This window comes from Erpetoichthys calabaricus, chromosome 12 (assembly GCF_900747795.2).
Source record: "Erpetoichthys calabaricus chromosome 12, fErpCal1.3, whole genome shotgun sequence".
In the NCBI taxonomy this organism is placed as follows: Eukaryota; Metazoa; Chordata; class Cladistia; order Polypteriformes; family Polypteridae; genus Erpetoichthys; species Erpetoichthys calabaricus.
Window position 1 is genome coordinate 152,260,861 of NC_041405.2, and position 21,690 is coordinate 152,282,550.

At 44.6% G+C, this 21,690-nt stretch overlaps 1 protein-coding gene across 1 annotated transcript in view; it reads right to left on the minus strand.

Annotated features, from left to right (window-relative positions):
• Positions 1-21,690, minus strand: part of LOC114662872 (uncharacterized) — a 139,165-nt gene that overhangs the window by 59,751 nt on the left and 57,724 nt on the right. Inside the window, exon 7 of the mRNA XM_051935431.1 lies at positions 8,427-9,301. Within this exon, the coding sequence (XP_051791391.1) occupies positions 8,427-9,301 (875 nt within the window). The remainder of the gene's footprint in view (positions 1-8,426; positions 9,302-21,690) is intronic.

A 21,690-nucleotide genomic window follows, 5' to 3' on the forward strand; every position in this document is an offset into this window, starting at 1 on the left:
CATCTGATCCTTTCTCCTCTTGTCCCTCTGCAGACCAGCCAAGGACCACGCCTCCCAGTGACATCATCACCAGTCCACCCACTGATGACAGTCACTTCAATTACCCAGAACCCATCTACCTGCCAGATCAGTTCCTGTTCCGGCGTCCCTGACTCCACCTCTTCCTCTCACCCACTATATTTATGGCCCAGACTCATTCTGTTAGCCAGTTTGGTTTTGAATTCCACCTTGTGAAGACGTCGTTGATTTCTCTTTGATTTTTTTAAGTATACGGGGTAGCCATCCCCAAACCTTTTTCTGTCTGTTGCCTATTTTTACCACAATATATACATACACAAAAACATAAATATGTATGTATGTGCCATATATGCATACTGTATGTACACACAAACATATTGATATACAGTACTGTGCAAACGTTTTAGGCAGGTGTGAAAAAATGCTGTAAACAAAGAATGCTTTCAGAAATGGAAGTGTTAATCATTTATTTTCATCAATCGACAAAGTGCAGTGAATGAACAAAAGAGAAATCTAAATCAAATCAATATTTGGTGTGACCACCCTTTGCCTTCAAAACAGCATCAATTCTTCTAGGTACACTTGCACACAGTTAGGTTGTTCCAAACATCTTGGAGAACTAACCCCAGATCTTCTGTGCATGTAGGCTTCCTCACATCCTTCTGTCTCTTCATGTAATCCCAGACACACTCGGTGATGTTGAGATCAGGGCTCTGTGGCGGTCATACCATCACTTCCAGGACTTCTTGTTCTTCTTTACACTGAAGATAGTTCTTAATGACTTTGGCTGTATGTTTGGGGTCGTTGTCCTGCTGCAGAATAAATTTGGGGTCAATCATACACCTCCCTGATGGTATCACATGATGGATAAGTATCTGCCTGTATTTCTCAGCATTGAGAACACCATTAATCCTGACCAAATCTCAAACTCCATTTGCAGAAATGCAGCCCCAAACGTTCAAGGAGCCTCCGCCATGCTTCACTGTTGCCTGCAGACACTCATTATTGTACTGCTCTCCAGCCCTTCGATGAACAAACTGCCTTCTGCTACAGCCAAATATTTCAAATTTTGACTCATCAGTCCAGAGCACCTGCTGCCATTTTTCTGCACCCCAGTTCCTATGTTTTCGTGCATACTTGAGTCGCTTGGCCTTGTTTCCAAGTCGGAGGTATGGCTTTTTGGCTGCAACTCTTCCATGATGACCACTTCTGGCCAGACTTCTCCAGACAGTAGATGGGTGTACCTGGGTCCCACTGGTTTCTGCCAGTTCTGAGCTGATGGCACTGCTGGACATCTTCCGATTTTGAAGGGTAATAAGCTTGATGTATCTTTCATCTGCTACACTAAGTTTCCTTGGCTGACCACTGCGTCTACGATCCTCAACGTTGCCCGTTTCTTTGTGTTTCTTCAAAAGAGCTTGAACAGCACATCTTGAAACCCCAGTCTGCTTTGAAATCTTTGTCTGGGAGAGACCTTGCTGATGCAGTAGAACTACCTTGTGTCTTGTTGCTGTGCTCAATCTTGCCATGACATGAAACTGTCGTCCACAACCTCACCTTGGTAGCAGAGTTTGGCTGTTCCTCACCCAGTTTGAAGCCTCCTACACAGCTGTTTCTGTTTCAGTTAATGACTGTGTTTCAACCTACATGTGACATTGATGATCATTAGCACCTGTTTGGTACAATTGGTTGATCAGACACCTGACTAGAATCCTACAAAATCCCTGACTTTGTGCAAGTGGACCTATAAGAATTGATGCTGGTTTGAAGGCAAAAGGTAGGAACACCAAATATTGATTTGATTTAGATTTTTCTTTTGTTCGCTCACTTTACATTTTGTAAATTGATAACAATAAACAATCATTATTTATATTTCTGAAAGCATTCTTAGTTTACAGCATTTTTTTCACACCTGCCTAAAACTTTTGTACAGTACTGTATATACTATCTGACGCCCGCCGTAGCATACAGCAGTGTAAGAATAGGAACGGAAAACGGTGAGAAAGGAATTCAGAAATCAAGAAGAAATAAATACTTCTTGAAAGACGTAGTATGCATGTAGAATTTCTGGAGAAGCAGGATTACATGTGAAAGTGATAAATTAATCAGACTTTCCAAATTTGCGTACTATGGCCATGGCATCCTGATAGTTTTGTTGCATGTATCTTGGACTTCCTGGAAATGTGGACTGTAATTTGATCATTTTGCCTACACGTACGTTGTTATTTTCAGTGTTTGCTTGCAGTGTGTCTGATGGTCCTCTGTATTGTTCCACGCGCAGATCTTGTTGATGTAATCTCAGATAGTTGTGACACACACCCTCTGTTTTAACACACGCATCTACGACGTACTGTTGGAATAGTTTGTCGCTGGAGTGTAAAATACTAAATGTATTCCTCATTGCTAATCTGTATGCGTAAAATTGGCATTGAGTAAGCCTTATTCGCTTGGCGCTTCTTTTATCCGGAACATTTTGTAAATCTTTGTGCCAGCCAATGTCTCCGTAAGGGAATAAAAGTGTGTAAACCATAGGATCGCAATTCATATTGAGCATGGAAATCTGTTTACAGGAGTTGCCTATGGGATAGATGCAAATGTCCCTTTTGGCAGGCGGTTCGCCATCTTCTCTGACGAAAATCACTGCAACATCGGTGTGACATGTCGGGGCATTGTATCGTCGTAAATCCTGCCTAGGGGTTTCCTTGAAAACCATTGGTACAGATGCTGTTGGATTGGACTGAGCGATTTCATGCATGTGTTTGTATGATTTAGCAAAGGGGTTGATGGTTCTGAGCATGGAATCCAGCTGGAGAAGTACATTTTCGCTGCATGCAGAGTTTGCTTTATTTTGTAAGCGTACTCCAGTAGCTTGCGCTGTGTCAAAAACATACAACTGTTCATATCTTGGAGAGGTAGGAGTGTTAGCGTATAGTGGAGAGATTTGGTGATAAACTTGCCCGTGTATTTTAAAACAGTGTGGTCCGTGGCCAGGAGGTTGAGTTATCTGTGCACACATGGAAGCAAACGCTAGAGAAGAGTTGTATTCTCGAATGTGTTCACGATAATTTTTAGCTTCTGATGTTTGCTGTGTAAGAAGCTGTTGTAAAGACACAGGTGGCTCCCGCAAGGGTGGTAAAGCTACTTTACCATTGTGGCAGCACCTCGAGTACTTGTTGGATTATATTGCGCTCAGCAGGCCAGTATAGTGCATGACATGGAAGACGACGAATAGGAATCGAGAAATACTGTGTCGGCTGCGTGTGGGCGGGACTGGTTTTGAAGTGGAAGCAGGATGAACCAGAAGAGAAATATATATATAAGAGATATACACATATACACACACACATATATACATATACATACATGCACAGAAAAACATATCACATACACAAAGCACACGCACACACACACACACACACATATGAGTATGGAAGGTGCTTTATAAAAGTTAGGTAGCTGTGATGTACAGGTGAAGTCTTTAGGTTTTAGCCTCAGGATTGCTTTGCTTTATCCAAACCTTTTGAAATGTATAAATAATTACATGGTACAATTTCTTTAATGTGCAACTCACTGAATAAAGACAAACTTGTTTGTGTCCTCTCTTTACAAGAATATGGCAAACCCTTTAGTCTAAAAGCTAAAAACATGAATATACTGCAGATCTTATTCTGTAATCTTTTCTGCATTGGAAAGTCATCTTGAGATGGCACAGGCTGGCACTCCATAAAAACAGCATTAAGGAACTGATACTCTTATCTTAGAACTTAATGTCAATATACTGAAGACATAATTCACTCTAAACGAGTAAAAACTATAAATAAAACAATAAAAAAAAAGACTAGTCATAAACCCAAAATCTTAAACTAAACTTCTCCTAAGGTTTAGTAACAGACACACACACCTGGTGCGACCAGTGAGGGCGCTGACATGGCATAGCAGACAGAGACGGACAGTCAGGAAATGGCGCAACAAAGACCAGTCTGTGCCCTCTGTGCTCCTCAGAGTCACTTGCTGCCCATGTGCCCTTTTTATCCACCTGACTGCTGGCCCCTCACTAACCATCCCCACACCCCAACCACCTCCCCCCACTGGCTGATCAGCCTGTGTAATCTGGCGCCAGCCACTAACAATGCCCTGCTGTGCGTTCTAATAATTTTGCCAATCCTCCCAAAAAAAAAAATATGTATTTCTGGAATCTGAGAATACCTTGGTGTGGCGCTGGCCTGTAGATTCAAGATAGGAAAGTCGGAGTCATGGTGGTCTAACATGTGATTAAACAAAAGCACAAATTTACATTGAAAATGTCAGTGGAAACCCACAACGTTCTAACATTCCAGAAAACAGCACAATTCTAAGGCGGCACCCTGGCTCGTTGGTCAGCCGCATGTCCCCTCCCAGCTTCGGGGATTCTGTTCAATTCCATGGCTGGTCACTATTTTAGGTGGGGGGTCTACACATGCTCTGTGCAGCTCTGTGAGTTTCTCACCTCTGGGTGACTATTTGTTGGTCCAGTATGAGCAGTTTACATAAATCTTGGCTAAAAACTTTAACACTTGAAATTCCACAACTTCCAAATAATTCATGTGTTAAGTCACTTAGTGTATCTTCTTAATTTCCAGAAGAGTTTTTTCTCACAAATAATGACTAAGAGCTGTAAGTTAATTTCACCTTTTAACCACCATGTCAGACTTTTGGGGGGGGGGGGGGGTCCAACGTTTCCATGCACCAAGTCGGCGGTTTCTTTAAAACGCGTGGATGCCTCCGGGAATTTGAGCAGAGTTAGGGTCAGGGTCAGGGTTAGGGTTAGGGTTGGACTCAAGTCTCAAGATCAGTTTATTTGTCATTCCAGCCATATCTACAATTTGGGGGGGGGGGGGGGGGGGGGGATATGAAATTACGTTTCTAAAAACCGGAGAATAGGCAAAAAGAGAAGGGGAAAACAACAAAAAAGTAAATAAGAACAATAAAAAGACAGTGCTAAATTCACAAGGTCCAACCAATACCGGAATAAAAAATATAAAATAGTCAGTTAACATTAAATTATTATATGTATACTACTAGGGGGCTCCACCTCCTGCTCGTTTCACTCGCCCTCCCCTGAGTTTGGTTTACCGGAAATACAATTTAAAGAGATTGTTATTTTCATGGGAATTATTACATACTAGACAAAGAGCACGTTTCGACAACATAAGATGAAACGGGCACGAGTGGAATATTAAGTAATAAGTATAAGCATCACAAACCTTATATAGGTGTATTGAATGAATTCGTAATTAGGCCTGGAGCTGTAGTCGAAATCGCCTTTCAGGCCTCTAGAGCTTTAATCGAAGTCGCCTTTCTCTTTGCATTTTCGTGGCCGTAAATCCGCCGCCTGCCGCGATGATGGTGGAAGTCGCTTTTTTCTCTTTGCATTTTCGCGGCCGTAAATCCGCCGCCTGCCGCGATGATGGTGGAAGTCGCTTTTTTCTCTTTGAATTTTTGCGGCCGTAAATCCGCCGCCTGCCGCGATGTCGGTCTCATAAGGTTTTTCGGGCAGCTGCGCAGAAGGCGATTGCGCATTCGGCTTCAGACGGACCCTGCCGCGATGTTGGTCGAAGTCGTCTTTCTCTTTGAATTTTCGCGGCCGTAAATCCGCCGCCTGCCATGATGTCGGTCTCATAAGGTTTTTCGGGCCGCTGCGCAGAAGGCGATTGCACATTCGGCTTCGGACATGCGCAGAAGGCAACGTGCGCAGAAGGCGACTGCGCATTCGGCTTTGGACGGACGTGAGTGAGTGAGTGAGGAGACTGGCAAATTATATATAAGATGCATTATTTTCACTATAACTTTAAAACTTTTGTAAAAACAATTTTTGGAATTAACTTTTCTTCAAGATCGCCTTGAATTTTGATTCCGTGTTTGGATTTACATCGTGACAACGCCACGTATATCTGCCTGTGAGTGAATATCGTTTCTTTCTCTTTAATAAATAAAACGACTTTCTCGAATGTTTGTCCATGCTCTTTCATCTTCGCTTTGCCATTGACGTGTCTTCTAGAATGTATAAAATTATTGTCCTGATAAAATTTATAAGAGCTGAGAGCGCAGGAAGTGTGTCTGACAAAAGCATTCACACAAATGAGAGGTTAGATGACGGCGGTCTTGTTTGTAAATAGTTGTAAGTAGGGTGTGACTTGAGAGAATCTCGTGTTAAAAGTCTCCATCTCACGGTAACTTCATACCGCAGCAACGTTTTTGGAGTCTTTTAATTCTCGCCAGCACCACGAATTAGATGATCTACAAGTCTCCGACTTAAAGTTTAAATCTGAACAACATATTCGATCTCTTTTCGCTGTTCCGTTATTTCACCGAGTAATAATTTTCGTTTGTTTACGCTAATGTGAGCTTCACTATCATTTTTTTGAGACTTTTGAATTTTCGTACTTCCATTATCTCTAACTGTCCTGCGGTGGGTTGGCACCCTGCCAGGGATTGGTTCGTGCCTTGTGCCCTGTGTTGGCTGGGATTGGCTCCAGCAGACCCCCGTGACCCTGTGTTCGGATTCAGTGGGTTGGAAAATGGATGGATGGATGGATGGATGGATGGATGATTTCTAACCTGCTCTGCATGTGTATCGCTCCAACGTTGTTGAATTCTTCACGACGTTCTACATTGTCATCTACTCTTTGTCCTTTATTTCCGGCCCCCGGGCCTGGTTAAATCTCTTTTTCGTGGGACATATAATGCTGCTCGCTTTATTGGGCTGAACGCACGTTAAGGAGTTGCGGTTGGATCATCTGCTGGCTTGCTGCTCCTGGCGAGCTGCATGTTCTGCACGTCGATCTGCGCGTCGATCTTTTAAAAGCCTGTACAGCAGCTGTCCTTTTATCTCGCGTGATGTAAAAGTGTCTTCCGAGAAGATCACGTCTCGTCTCCCTCCCAAGATTTTTTTTTATAATAGAGACAAATTCACATTCCCAGCCCCCCCAATAATTGAATTCAGGTATTCCAATCACTTCCATGGCCACAGGTGTATAAACTCGAGCACCTAAGCATACACACTGCTGGCTTCTATGAACATTTATGAAAGAATGGGTCGCTCTCAGAGCTCAGTGAATTTAAGCGTGGTACCGTGATAGGATGCCACCTGTGCAATAAATCCATTCGCTACTAAATATTCCATGGTCAGCTGTTAGTGGTATTATAACAAAGTGGAAAGCAATTGGGAACAACAGCAACTCAGCCACAAAGTGGTAGGCCACATCAAATCACAGAGCGGGGACAGCACATGCTGAGGGGTGCAGAAGTCACCAACTTTCTGCAGAGTCAACAGTACAGACCTCCAAAAGCTCAAGAACAGCGCAGCGTAGAGAGAGAGCTTCATGGAACGAATGGGTCTCCATGGCCGAGCAGCTGCAGCCAAGCCTGACATCACCAAGTGCAGTGCAAAGCGTCAGATGCAATGGTGTAAAGGACACCGCCATTGGACTCTAGAGAGTGGAGACGTGTCCTCTGGAGTGACCAATCACACAATCCGATGGACGAGTCTGGGTTTGGCGGTTGCCAGGAGAACGGCCTGACTGCATTGTGCCTAGCGTAACATTTGGTGGAGGGGGGATTACGGTGCGGGGTTGTTTTTCAGGAGTTCGGCTAATGAAAGGAACTCCTAATGCTTCAGCACACACAGCCATTTTGGACAATTTCAGTTTGAGGATGGCCCCTTCTTGTTCCAACATGACTGCTCATGCACCAGTTCACAAAGCAAGGTCTATAAAGAAATGGAGGAGCGAGTTTGGTGTGGAGGAACTTGACTGGCCTGCACAAAGCCCTGACCTCCACCTGATAGACCACCCTTTGGGATGAATTCGAGCGGAGACTGTGAGCGAGCCAGGCCTTCTCGTCCAACATCAGTGCCTGACCTCACAAATGCTCTCCTGGTCAAACATTCCCACAAACACACTCCTAGACCTTGTGGAATGCCTGCCAAGAAGAGTTGAAGCTGTTAGGGTGAGCCAACTCCATACTAAAGCCTATGTATTAAGAATGGGATGTCATTACAGTTCATGTGTGTGTAAAGGCAGGCGTCCCAATACTTTTGGCAATATCTCTCTATATATAAAATCCAAAGTCTGTCTGTCTGCTTTTCACGAGAGAGAGAACTACTTAAGGGATTAAGATCGGGGTTTTTTCTATAATTTGCTTGCACATTCCGGTTGATTTTGCGACTCATTCTACTCATAGTTCACTTGCAGGAGCGATATATATTTGCACAAATCCGAGAGAGAGGCTGCGGGCCAAGGCGAGAGGGGGAAGAGTGACATCAAGAGTAGGGAACCAGGTAGGGAGCCGGGCAGGGCCCTCCTCACTCACTCACACGCCAGCCCCAGGGTATAACTTACCTCCGCTTAGTTAGCAAACGAAAGAACTACTTAACGGATTTAGATCGGCCATTTTTCTAAACTTTGCTTGAAGTCCCACAATCACCGGTGACAAAGGACAGAACTGGCGGAGTCCCACAATCACCGGTGACAGGGGACAGGCCTGGCGGAGTCCCACAATCGCCGGTGACAGGGGACAGGCCTGGCGGAGTCCCACAATCGCCGGTGACAGAGGACAGGCCTGGCGGGAGTCCCACAATCGCCGGTGACAGAGGACAGGCCCTGGCGGAGTCCCACAATCGCCGGTGACAGAGGACAGCCTGGCGGGAGTCCCACAATCGCCGGTGACAGAGGACAGGCCTGGCGGAGTCCCACAATCGCCGGTGACAGAGGACAGGCCTGGCGGAGTCCCACAATCGCCGGTGACAGAGGACAGGCCTGGCGGAGTCCCACAATCGCCGGTGACAGAGGACAGGCCTGGCGGAGTCCCACAATCGCCGGTGACAGAGGACAGGCCTGGCGGAGTCCCACAATCGCCGGTGAAAGAGGACAGGCCTGGCGGAGTCCCACAATCGCCGGTGAAAGAGGACAGGCCTGGCGGAGTCCCACAATCGCCGGTGAAAGAGGACAGGCCCGGCGGAGTCCCACAATCGCCGGTTACAGAGGACATGCCCGGCAGGGTCCCACAATCGCCGGTGACAGAGGACAGGCCTGGCGGAGTCCCACAATCGCCGGTGAAAGAGGACAGGCCTGGCGGAGTCCCACAATCGCCGGTGAAAGAGGACAGGCCCGGCGGAGTCCCACAATCGCCGGTTACAGAGGACATGCCCGGCAGGGTCCCACACTTGCCGGTGACAGAGGACAGGCCTGGCGGAGTCCAACACTTGCCGGTGACAGAGGACAGGCCTGGCGGAGTCCCACAATCGCTGGTGACAGAGGAAAGGCCTGGCGGAGTCCCACACTCACCACCACGTCAACTCCTGGTTATCTTTCTTACTCTAATTAGTCCTTCGAGAGCCAGCATGTCGTCACACGTGGAACTTTGGAAAGTTATGGGGTGGAAATTAAAGAAAAGCCATACAGACAAACAGCAGAACCTGCAAAAACCCCACAAAGAGAACAACCGGGGACACGATTTGAACTCAGCTAAGCTCTCTGACACCGCACTGCCTTCATCAAATGACGCCCATAATTACGGTTCACACACACACCTAATGACGCAACGTTAAAATTCTAAAAAACCACTTAATGCAGTTCAGTGACAACAGAGGCTTAAGCTTATTTTGGTGGCACCGCAAGGAGGAGGAATCAGCCCCGGCTGGGGCACCACGTCCACCCGCACCCCTCCATATTCTACGCCCTTCTTGTACGTTGTTCTTGTCCCTAACGTCCATAACAGAATGCGCCTGTCAGTCTGGAAAGACACTGGGCCTGAGGGGCTGCCGAACCTCTCACAGCAGGCCATTCTCTGCCTTTCTCCAGCCCTAAATATACAGACGTGGAGTGCGCAGGTCGGCGGGGTGCAGGACGATTGATGTTTTTTGGGTGGGATTTGTTATTCACATTCCTTCATGGCTTTAATCTCATCCTCTAAACCGACTCGGGCAGGGCGTGACTTGCAGCCCTAGTTATGAGGGATCCCTGTGGGGAACTGCGCGCACACACACACACACACACACACACACAATACAAGAAACAGACCTGCAGAGTCAATAAAATGAAACAATGGAGGGCTGCACCGGCTGAAGCGTCCCTGGCACCGCCACAGCCCTGTAACTGATCCCCGTGCCCCCTTTCTCTTCTCAGAGATGAATAATTGAGCTGCCGTCTCTTTGGTCCTCTTTATGAAGTGAATTTGTCGCCTCTTGTGTGTAACACATAGCTGTGAAATTTTAAACACAGGGCGAGAGTTTTTGAGAACACCTGCAGGAGGTTTCACGTCACTTTATACCTTCCGCTCTAACTAGACGTGCTAACGTGTGGGGGTTCTCGGGATACAAGAAAACGGCTACGTGAGTGCGTAAGAAAGACCCTCGGGTGGTCCCTGGCCTCAGAGAGGATGACCCTGTGATCAAGAAGGACTTTAACTCATAAATAAGTGATAACAACAAATGAGATAAGGAGAATTAGAGAGGAGCAGAAGCCTAACGACAAGAAGTCGCCTGGGGTCCCTGAACTGCCAAGGTGGTCCATTTATATACAGTGCCCTCTATATCGATTGGCACAAAGACCCATTTTTCCATGACTGCCCCCTCTGCTACATAGTTGAAAATTACAAAACAAATAATTCAGAAGTAAAGTGCACATTCATTTTCTTGTCTTTCATTTTAGGGCACTGTCGGGCAACCGGTGCGCCGCGGAATTTTCTAGGGGCGCCGCAAAAACTTTTGTAAAATATTTAAAAAATTGCTAGTGTTTTTGAACTTCTGGTTGATTAAAAAGATAATGTTTAAAAAAATATATTTTATGTTGGAAAACATAACGGTTAATCAGATTGTTGAATAAACGAATGTATTTATTTTGAATGCAAGTTAAAATTTTTGCTGTTCACCATTCATCATAATATCAACACCAGCGGTGTCAAAAACACATCTCGTGAGACTTAAAAAGTCTCGTTGTTAGAAGATCGTACTCACTGTACGGATAGAAGAAGGCGCAGCAAATATAGAACGAGAAAATACGAACACTACATTTCGGCTCTTGCCGACGAGAGAGTATCGCTGTAGCTGCAGCTCTCACCACTTAATCGTCCGAGTATTACTATGGAAAAATTAACCTTATTTTCGCTCTGACACCGCTGATCAACACAGTAAACTTTGTAAACTCATTGACCTTTTCCAATTTACCATTTGGAAGCTCTTATCTCTGTGAGCAAGGTTTTTCAACACTTACGGGAAATGAAGTCTAAGAAACGCGAGAGACTTCAAATGATCGACAAGGAAATGCGCGTCTGTCTTTCGAAAATTGATCCTCGCATCAATCTCATATGTGCTGAAAAACAATCTCAACGTTCACATTAATTAAATTTAAGATGTATCCTTTGATTCCTTTATTAATAAAATGTCTTTCAAACTTGTAAAATTAACTGTTTTTATTGGCGATTGTGTCGTCACGACTTTATTTATGGGCAGTCCCTCAGGTGCGCCACGAAAGAAAATTTTTGGACTTGGTGCGCCGCAACTCGAAAAAGGTTGCCTTTCACTGTTTTAGGGGATTTGCAGACATTTTGGTCACACAACACTTTTACTACACGGCCACCTGTTTGGACACAGCAATGGTAGGTCTGTGAAAGCCGCTGTCATATTTAGTTGTTTGTCGCGTATCCCAGCATGCAATGACTGCTTGACGTCTGCAATTCACAGACATCACCAGGTGCTAAAGGTCTTCTCTGGTGATGCTCTGCCAAGCTGCTAATGTAGCCATCTTCAGCTCCTGCTTGTTTCTGGGGGCTTGTCCCCTTAAGATTTCTCTTCAGCATATGGAAGGCCTGCTCAGTTGGACTGAAATTAGGGGACTGGCTTGGCCATTCAAGAATTTTCCATTTTTTCGCTTTGATAAACTCCTCTGTCACCTCAGCAGTCTGTTTGGCTCATCATCTTGTTGTAGGATGATGTGCCATCCACCGAGTTTGGAGAGATCTACTGGGACTCGAGCAGATCAGATGTTACTACACACCTCCGAATTCATTGTGCTGTCAGCAGTTCCATCATCAGTGAAAAGAAGTGTGCCAGGACCTGTGGCAGCCATACATGCCCAAGCCATAACACCCCCAGCACCGCCATGCTTAACAGATGAGGTGGTCTGCTTTGGATCTCGAGCAGTTCCTTGTGGTCTCCACACTTTGCTCTCGCCATCACTCTGATAAGGTTCATCTTTGTCTCGTCTGTCCACAAGACCTTTTCCCAGAATCCTGCAGGCTCTTTGAAGTTTCTCCCAAACTGTCATCTGGCCATCCTGTTTTGGTGGTCTCCATCTTACAGTGTGTCTTCTGTATTTCTGTCCATGAAGTCTTCTGCTGATAGTCGTCTCACATCAAAATTGGCCCCCGAAGTCTGTTTCTGGTCTGTCAGACAGGCATTTGGGGTCTTTTTCTTGACCATAGTGAGGATTCTTCTATCATCAGCAGTGGAAGTCTTCCTTGGCCTACCAGTCCCCTTTGTGATTTCTGAGCCCACCAGTGTGTTCCTTCTTCTTCATGACATTCCAGACAGTTGATTTTGGTCATCCTAAAGTGTCACTGATGTCTCCAATTGTTTTATTCTTGTTTCTCAGCCTCATGATGGCTTCTTTGACTTTCATTGTCACAGCTCTTGTCCTCAAGCTGAACAATGGCGACTTCAGACTTCAAAGGGTAGAAGCAGGATGAGGTGTCTGATGAAGCCATGAAACTCAAATGAGGAATCACAAACACCTGTGACGCCAATTGTCACAAACATTATGGTGCCCTGAAATGGGGGGACCATCTATAAAGAGTGTTGTGGAAATTAAATGAAAGTCTGCAACATGCACTTTAATCACAATGTCTGAATTGTGTGATTTGTAATTTTAAACCGTGGAGCAGAGGGGGAGAATCAAAGAAAAGTGGGTCCTTGTTCTGAACATTATGAAGGGTACTGTAGGTACTCATTACAACACCACATCTGTGGAAACCCCCATAAAGTGAAGCATCGACACACTGTGATGGCACAATCAGAAATCCACCGATTGTTGTTTCAGGGTTTGTGAAGAACATTACTTTCTTAGCAACATTAAACACGACTTTGTGTCAGATGAGTGGTTGCTCACGGAGTCCCAAATGAGGCACATGACCTGCATTCTAAGGGACCGTCAGTTACGGCACGATTACCCGAGGGTGATCCTCACTGTTGAGGACCCAAGTGGCTGGACCAGGCCAGGCCAGGTGGACACCCACGTAACATCTAGCTGCGGCAGGTGTCTGCCTGGGGGGTTACCAACTGGAATCCCAAGCTGTTTTGTCATGTGTTGGGTTTGGTAACGCACTGTACCCGGGATGGACTCTGCTTGTTTAGACAATACATCCATTTCTGATTTGGCTTCTCTCCATTCCCCACTGTAGTCAATGCGTGGCCAGAACCAGCAGGACCAATTTAGCCATTGGGTCAGCAGGTAACACTGTGATTTGGGGGGGTGTGTGTCTAAGACATCACAGTTAAGCTCATTAAATCTTACTTGAGATCTACCAGATGCCAGGAGCGTTGAATGATACATCACCAGTGAAGGCCACCCCTCATCCTGACGAGAAGGCACTGTGTCTGGAGCCAGATGATGATGTTCTACGGACTTTGAGGAGAACTAATCCAAGGAAAGCTGCGGGACCAGACCAGATGCCAGGTTGCATACTCAAAGGATGTGCGGAGCAGCTGACACATGTCCTTACGGATATATTTAACATCTCTCTGTGTCAGGCTGTTGTGCCATCTTGCTTTAAAACCTCAGAAATCATCCCGGTTCCGAAAAAAACCCATAGTCACAACCATGAATGACTATCGCCCTGTAGCCTTAACACCAATAGTGATGAAATGTTTCGAGAGGCTGATCAAGGACCACATTACTTCCGCCCTACCCTCCTCATTTGACCCACTCCGATTCGCCTGCCACTCCAACCGTGCCACAAAGGAAGCCATATCTATTGCACTCCATTTTTCGTTGGAATATCTGCAGAACAGAGACGCTATGGTCTGCATGCTGTTTGTTGATTTTAGTTCGGCTTTTAATACCATCATCCCTCAGAATCTGATCAGCAAACTGGGCCCATTGGGACTGAGCATACCTCTGCAAAACTGGATACTGGACTTTCTAACGGATAGGCCTCAGTACGTACGGGTAAGGAAGAATAAATCGGATACCATCTCCTTGAGCACAGGTTCTCCACAGGGGTGTGTTCTAAGTCCCCTCCTCTTCACGCTCATGACCCACGATTGTTGTGCCAAGTTCAGCACAAACCAAACTATTAAGTATGCGGACGACACAACAGTGGTGGGTCTCATTCAAGGTGATGGGGAGGGGGATTACAGAGAGGAGGTGAAGTCATTTGTGGAATGGTGGGGTAAAAACAATCTGATACTGAATGTTGAAAAAACGAAACAACTGGTGATCGACTTCAGGAAGAAACAGCTGATACACATCCCAGTCTACATTAAGAACACTGCTGTGGAAATTGTGCAGTCTACCAAGTTCCTGGGAGTCAATGTGATGAACAACCTCACCTGGTCCCTGCACACCTCCTCCGTCATCAAGAAAGCTCACCAGCGCTTGATCTTTCTGTGGAGGCTAAAGAGGGCCCATCTCAGTAAGTCAGTCCTCACCACTTTTTACAGAGGGGCCATGGAGAGCGTGCTAACCTGCAGTAGCTCTCTGTAGCAGGAGAGCTGGAGTGCTTCGGACTGGAAAGCACCGAGGAAAGTGGTGAGGGCTGAGGAGAGGATCATTGGAGCCCCGTTGCCTAATGTAGTAGGATTGACTACTGCAATGCGGTGTTCACTGGATGTTCAAACTGTTCTTTATACAGCCTCCAGTTAATACAAAATGCGGCTGCAAGAATTATTACAAGAACAAGAAAATACGAACACATAACTCCAGTACTTAAATCCTTACACTGGCTCCCGGTTAAGTTTAGGGCTGATTTCAAAATCCTTCTTTTAACATATAAAGCATTAAATGGCCAAGGTCCAGCTTACTTGTCTGAACTTATCATGACTTACACACCTGAGCGCACATTAAGATCTCAAGATGCTGGTCTGCTTATGGTTACAAGGATTAATAAAATAACAGGGGGAGGTTGAGCTTTTAGTTACAGGGCCCCTAAACTGTGGACTGGTCTGCCAGCTACTATAAGAGATGCCCCTTCGGTCTCAGCTTTTAAATCCCGGCTGAAGACTCACAACTTCAGTTTAGCACACCCTGACTAGAGCTGCTGATTAACTGTACAGACTGCATCTCTGTTGTTAGTCATTAGCACTAAAACATTAACATGATAGTTAGAATTTGTTACTGACCCTCACATATTCTGTTTCTCTTCTCGGTACTCAAATGTGGCACTTGGTGCCCACGGCCCACCTGACAAGTTGTTTTGCCTGCCTAAGGTAAAGTCATCTCTGATGGAGGATCGCAGGAATCGTGAGACAGAGGGGTGCTTTCATCGGATTGGCTGGTCCAACACGCTTTCAGCCGTGGAAAGGCCAAATGGGGGAGGCAGCTTGATGGATGAGGTCTCCAGGAGTCTAAAATTATCTAAATCTTATTATGTGATATCATCTACTGTTAAATTCTGCTCCGTACTTCTAAAAAATTTTTAATTTTTTATTGAGGATTTCTTCTGTTCTGTGTATTGTATTGTACTGACCCCCTTCTTTTGACACCCACTGCATGCCCAACCTACCTGGAAAGGGGTCTCTCTTTGAACTGCCTTTCTCGAGGTTTCTTCCATTTTTCCCTACAAGGTTTTTTTTTTTTTTTGGGAGATCTTCTTGTCTTCTTAGAGAGTCAAGGCTGGGGGGCTGTCAAGAGGCCGGGCCTGTTAAAGCCCATTGCGGCACTTCCTGTGTTATTTTGGGCTATACAAAAATAAACTGTATTGTATTGTATTGTAATGTACAAGACTTGGCAAAACAACGCTGTCTGGCCAGAGCTGTGCGGATTTCTAGAGACCCTACTTATCCTGCCTCTGAACTCTTTTCCCTCAGGGGTGTCGAACTCCGGTCCTGGAGGGCCGCAGTGGGTGAAGGTTTTCCTTCTAACCATCTCCTTAATTAGTGATCAGTTTTTGCTGCTAATTCACTTCTTATGCCATTGTTTTAATTGACGTGACTCAGACCCCTTAGTTGTTTCTTTGTCCTTAATTAGCAGCCAAACAATAATGAGACACAAAACAAGCAGCCACATGACCAGCTCCCCTATGCCCATCACACCATAGCTGAAAATAAAGAAGGGTGAAGGTCTCAGTAAAACAGACAATCAACAGTTTTGGAAATGTCTGCTGTGACAGAACGAGAGCAGCAACAAGCCATGGAATTAAATGATGGGTTCAATTAACAACAAGAATCAGCATCTCATTAAGAAACTGGTTGGAGTGAAATTGGTTGGAGTTTGAATTCCCAGTTTAATTGATAATCTGTTGGCTTGTTTCACGTCTAATTTCTGTTTGACTGTCAGTTAATGAAGAAAAGAATCGGGGGACTGAATCCTTAAAACAGGGCTAAAGAAAAGAAGTTAATTAGCAGTGAAAACTGGTCACTTGTTATGGAAAAGGTTAGAATGAAAACCTGCAGCCACTGCGGCCCTCCAGGCCCGGAGTTAGACACCCGTGTCTCATGCCCTCAAGCAGAAGGTACCGCAGCCCGAAATGTAGAACTGCCAGGTTTAAAAATAGTTTTTTTTCCTATTGCCGTTCGTCTTTTAAATGAAGCATTTTAGTATTTTATTGTAGGCATTTTTAATTCAGAATTTTATGTATTTTCAATTTAGACTTTTATGCACTTAATTAAAAATTTTTATTCACCTCTAATCAGAATTTTTGTGCATCTTTAATCAGAATCTTTCTGCACTTTTAATTAGAATGTAATTGATTTTTTAGTGGTAGCAGTGGTAGTGCTGCAGCTTTGCAGTAAGGAGACTGTGGAAGATTGTGGGTTCGCTTCCCGGTTCCTCCCTGTGTGGATAGCACTTTGAGTACTGAGAAAAGCGCTATATAAATGTAATGAATTATTATTATTATTATTAACTATGTGTTTTTATTAATGTCTTGTGCATTTTTCACTTAGGGGTGTACTCACTTTTGTTGCCAGCGGTTTAGACATTAATGGCTGTGTGTTGAGTTATGTTGAGGGGACAGCAAATTTACACTGTGGTACAAGCTGTACACGGACTACTTGACATTGTATCAAAGGGTCATATCTTCAGTGTTGGCCCATGAAAAGATATAATAAAATATTTACAAAAATGTGAAGGGTGTACTCACTTTTGTGAGATACTGTATAGTGGAAGACCAGCATCGCTACAGACAACAGATACAGGACACCCAAGTCCAAAAACACACACGTTTATTGTCCTTCTTTTGCTTTACAGCACCACACAATGCACAAACCACCAACAGTGCTCAGACCTTGAAACTTCTCTCTCTTTTCCTCTCTTCTCCTGCAACCTACTGACTCCGGCTCCCAGCATGGAGCGAGGCGGCCTTTTTTATAGTTCACCCAGATGTGCTCCAGGTGCTCCTTGTGGATCTTCCTGGTGTGGCAGTCCAGGGCTTCCGGGATCATCCAGGCGCCCCCTGGCGGTGGCCACGGTCCTCAACAGGGTTGAGTTTCTAAGCTCCAGTCCCGTGGCCCCGATGCAAACCACGGGGGCTGTCCTCTCGTGTCCTGGGGAAGGTATTGCGCCTCTCCTGGTCCTTGCATTCTCCAGGCATCCCGGTGGGGCAAGGTCCCCAGTCGTCTGCCACAATATATTATATATATACTAGGGCGCTCTGCCCCCTGCTCGCTTCGCTCACCAACCCCTGTGTTTGGTTTACCGGATATACAATACAATTTATTTTTGTATAGCCCAAAAATCACACAAGAAGTGCCTCAATGGGCTTTAACAGCCTTGACCCTCTAAGAAGACAAGGAAAAACTCCCAAAAAAACCTTTGTAGGGAAAAAATGGAAGACACCTTGGGAAAGGCAGTTCAAAGAGAGACTCCTTTCCAGGTCGGTTGGGCGTGCAGTGGGTGTCAAAAATAAGGGGGTTAACTCTTTTAGGGCGGATGTCGACTTTTGTCGACAGGAGGGGTTGAAGGCGAATGTCGACAAAAGTCGACATCCAGGGATAGGGGGCGACAATCGGCTGTTAATGGCGACAAATCTCACTGTCACGTCACAGGCATTCCCTCTGTGCTTGGAGGAATGCTAGACTTGTTGACTCGGCAACTAAACATTTCACAACTCACGCACACGCAAGGTTAACAAAGGCAAGATGGCATCGACATGTGAAAAGGCAGCGAAGCAAGTGCAGAAAAGAAAACACTCGGCAGACGATGTTTTGCGCATTATCGTGGAGTCGGACTCTTGATTTTTCAGAATCAGACTTTATTGGCAGTGATCAGGAGATCGAGCAAGAGAGTGAGAAGCTGGCATCACCTGATCAGACACCAGCCGATGCCGTGCCAGCGGATCTGCTGCCAGTTGAGTGCCTTCGCGCAGCCGATGCATCTACGGCAAAGTTCGCATGGGATAAATACACAGACATTGATCCGTTGAGAGCCGATCTGGCTACCGGAGTTTACAAGACAAGACAAGGCTTGCTGTTGGATACGACAGATCACCAGCTGCTGTACTTCAGGCTGCTCTCTCCTGATGCTGCTTTTCAGCTACTGTCAGACGAGACAAACAGGTAGGCAGAGATTTTTTTTGAATCGCGGGCTGCGTTTGCATCGCATTCTCGTTTTTCAAAGTGGAAACACACAACGAAAGACGAGATGAAGCGCGCTGTGGCATTACAAATAGAGATGGGACAGAACTGGTGATATAACTTCAGGGAGCATTGGTCCAAACGTGTTTTGTCCCCTGGTGGCTTAGGTACGTGCTGCTGCAAAGTTTTATTCACTTCTGTAATAAACAGAAGCAAATCCCATGGGGTGAGCCAGGCTATAATGCCATACATAAAGTTCATAAAGTTTCAGAAGATGAAAAGAGGTGACAATGCGGTTTTCATGCAGGCAGAAAACTTGGTGGCAGTGGCATGGCATGATGGCAAATGGGTGACTTGTCTCTCTACAGTACACACTAACAATATATGTTAGAAAGTGCAGCAACAGACAATTGAAAAATAGGCACCAAAGCAACACAAACTGTAAGGAGTGCAATGTGGCAATGACTGAAATTGGCTGCTTTGAGCGAGATCAGACTTTGCTGTGTAAAATGTATGTGATATGTATGTGAAATCATAGAGAATTCAGGCTCATACAACATGCAAGACAGTAACATTTGTCAAAAGTAAATATTTTTTGTTGATTTGATATGTTAAACAATTGCTTTGTGTTCTTTTTTAAAAAATGTTAGTTTTTGGAAAAATATTCAGCCCTGGGAGAATAGAAACAAAAAAAAAATTAGCCCTAAAAGAGTTAATACAACACAACACAATACAATACACAGAACAAATCCTCAATATAGTATAAAAATAAAAATTCTAGAGGTAGAATTTCACGTTAGATGGTATCACATAATAGGATTTGGATTTGTTTTAAGTCCTGGAGACCTCATTCATCAAGCTGCCTCCCCCATTTTGCCATTCCATATCTGAAATAGCGCTAATCCGATGAAAGGACCCCTCATTCCCACGTCCCCATTCATCAGGGATGACTTTACTTTAGGCAGGCGATCTACAATTTAAAGAGATTGTTATTTTCTTGTGAATTGTTACATATGCATTATTTTCACTTTTACTTTAAAAACTTTTGTAAAAACAATACTTGTCCTTTATTTTCGGCCACGTGCCTGGTTCCATCTCTTTCTTCCCAGACGTATAATACTGCTTGTGTTGTGAAGGGTGTTGCGGCTGAACATACGCCAAGGATATGCCTTTGGATCATTTGCTGTCTTTTTGCTGCCTCTTCTGCCTGTCGCATGTCGTTGTTTTAAGAGCTCCGAGCACACGATGCTTGCCTGCCAAAAGCAATCCAACAACTGCTAGCTTAGAGGTCTGTGGACTTGTTATAAATGATAGCTCACTGCCTGGTCTCGTGTGACGTTGTAAAAGCATGCACGTGGCTGAATTCTTTCTTGCAGGATGTATAACGCTGCTCGCGTTCAGTTGGGGTAGCTGCTGTCGCGCTGCCCTTCGATCTTTTTAAAGCCTGTACAGCCGCTGTCCTTTTTGCTACGGCCCTGGGACAATCTCTTGGCACCAAGTCTCATGTTTACGGTCCCTGCGAGACGCACCGTGGCAAGTCTCCTTGGTCTCGCGGGTCTTTAAAATGTCTTTCGAGATTATCACGTATCGTAGCCTTACATTTGCTTTCCATTCCAGGATTTTCTTTTATATTCACAGCGCATCACTTTTTGCACATTTTGTTATGTTACAGCCTTATTCCAAAATGGATTAAATTCATTTTTTTCCTCAGAATTCTACACACAACACCCCATAATGACAACGTGAAAAAAGTTTACTTGAGGTTTACTAGTCTGTGTCACAATCTGATTGTATGGGTGGTTACCTACCAGGTAACACTTGTGGTTGGTCAGCAATCTGCTAACATCTGCCACGGTGCCCTCAGTTTGTGAGGAGCAGATCACAGAATGGTTGAAATAGTTTACTGTCAAATAAATTCAAAGAGTACACGACACGTGTTTCGCCCTCATTCTGGGCTCATCAGGTGTACACACTCCACTGCACTCCCTCTTGGGAATCGAACCTCGGACGTCAGCGCCAGAGGCGATGCCCCTAACGTTGCGCCACGGCGTGTGGTTCGTTTATTTGACAGCATGTAGATCGGGGTAATTACATTCACGGCATTCGTAGTCTGTTTCACAATCTGATTGTATAGGTGGTTACCTACCAGGTAACGCTTGTGGTTGGCCAGCAGTGCAGTGGAGTTTGTACGCCTGATGAGCCCAGAATGAGGGCGAAACACGTGTCGTGTACTCTTTGCATTTATTTGACAGTAAACTATTTCAACCATTTTATATTATATATATATATACAGGGCCGGATTTTCCAATAGGCTAACTAGGCTTCAGCCTAGGGCCTCAAGATCAAGAGGAGCCTACATTGAAATTGTTAGCAAAATTTTATTATATCTCTCATGTAATTTACAAAGTTAAAAATGGAAGGTGAAAGGGCCTCATAAGTGAAATAGCCTAGGGCCTCTTTTCATATACATAGATAGATAGATAGATAGATAGATAGATAGATAGATAGATAGATAGATAGATAGATAGATAGATAGATAGATAGATAGATAGATAGATAGATAGATAGATAGATAGATAGATAGATAGATAGATAGATAGATAGATAGATAGATAGATAGATAGATAGATAGATAGATAGATAGATAGATAGATAGATAGATAGATAGATAGATAGATAGATAGATAGATAGATAGATAGATAGATAGATAGATAGATAGATAGATAGATAGATAGATAGATAGATAGATAGATAGATAGATAGATAGATAGATAGATAGATAGATAGATAGATAGATAGATAGATAGATAGATAGATAGATAGATAGATAGATAGATAGATAGATAGATAGATAGATAGATAGATAGATAGATAGATAGATAGATAGATAGATAGATAGATAGAT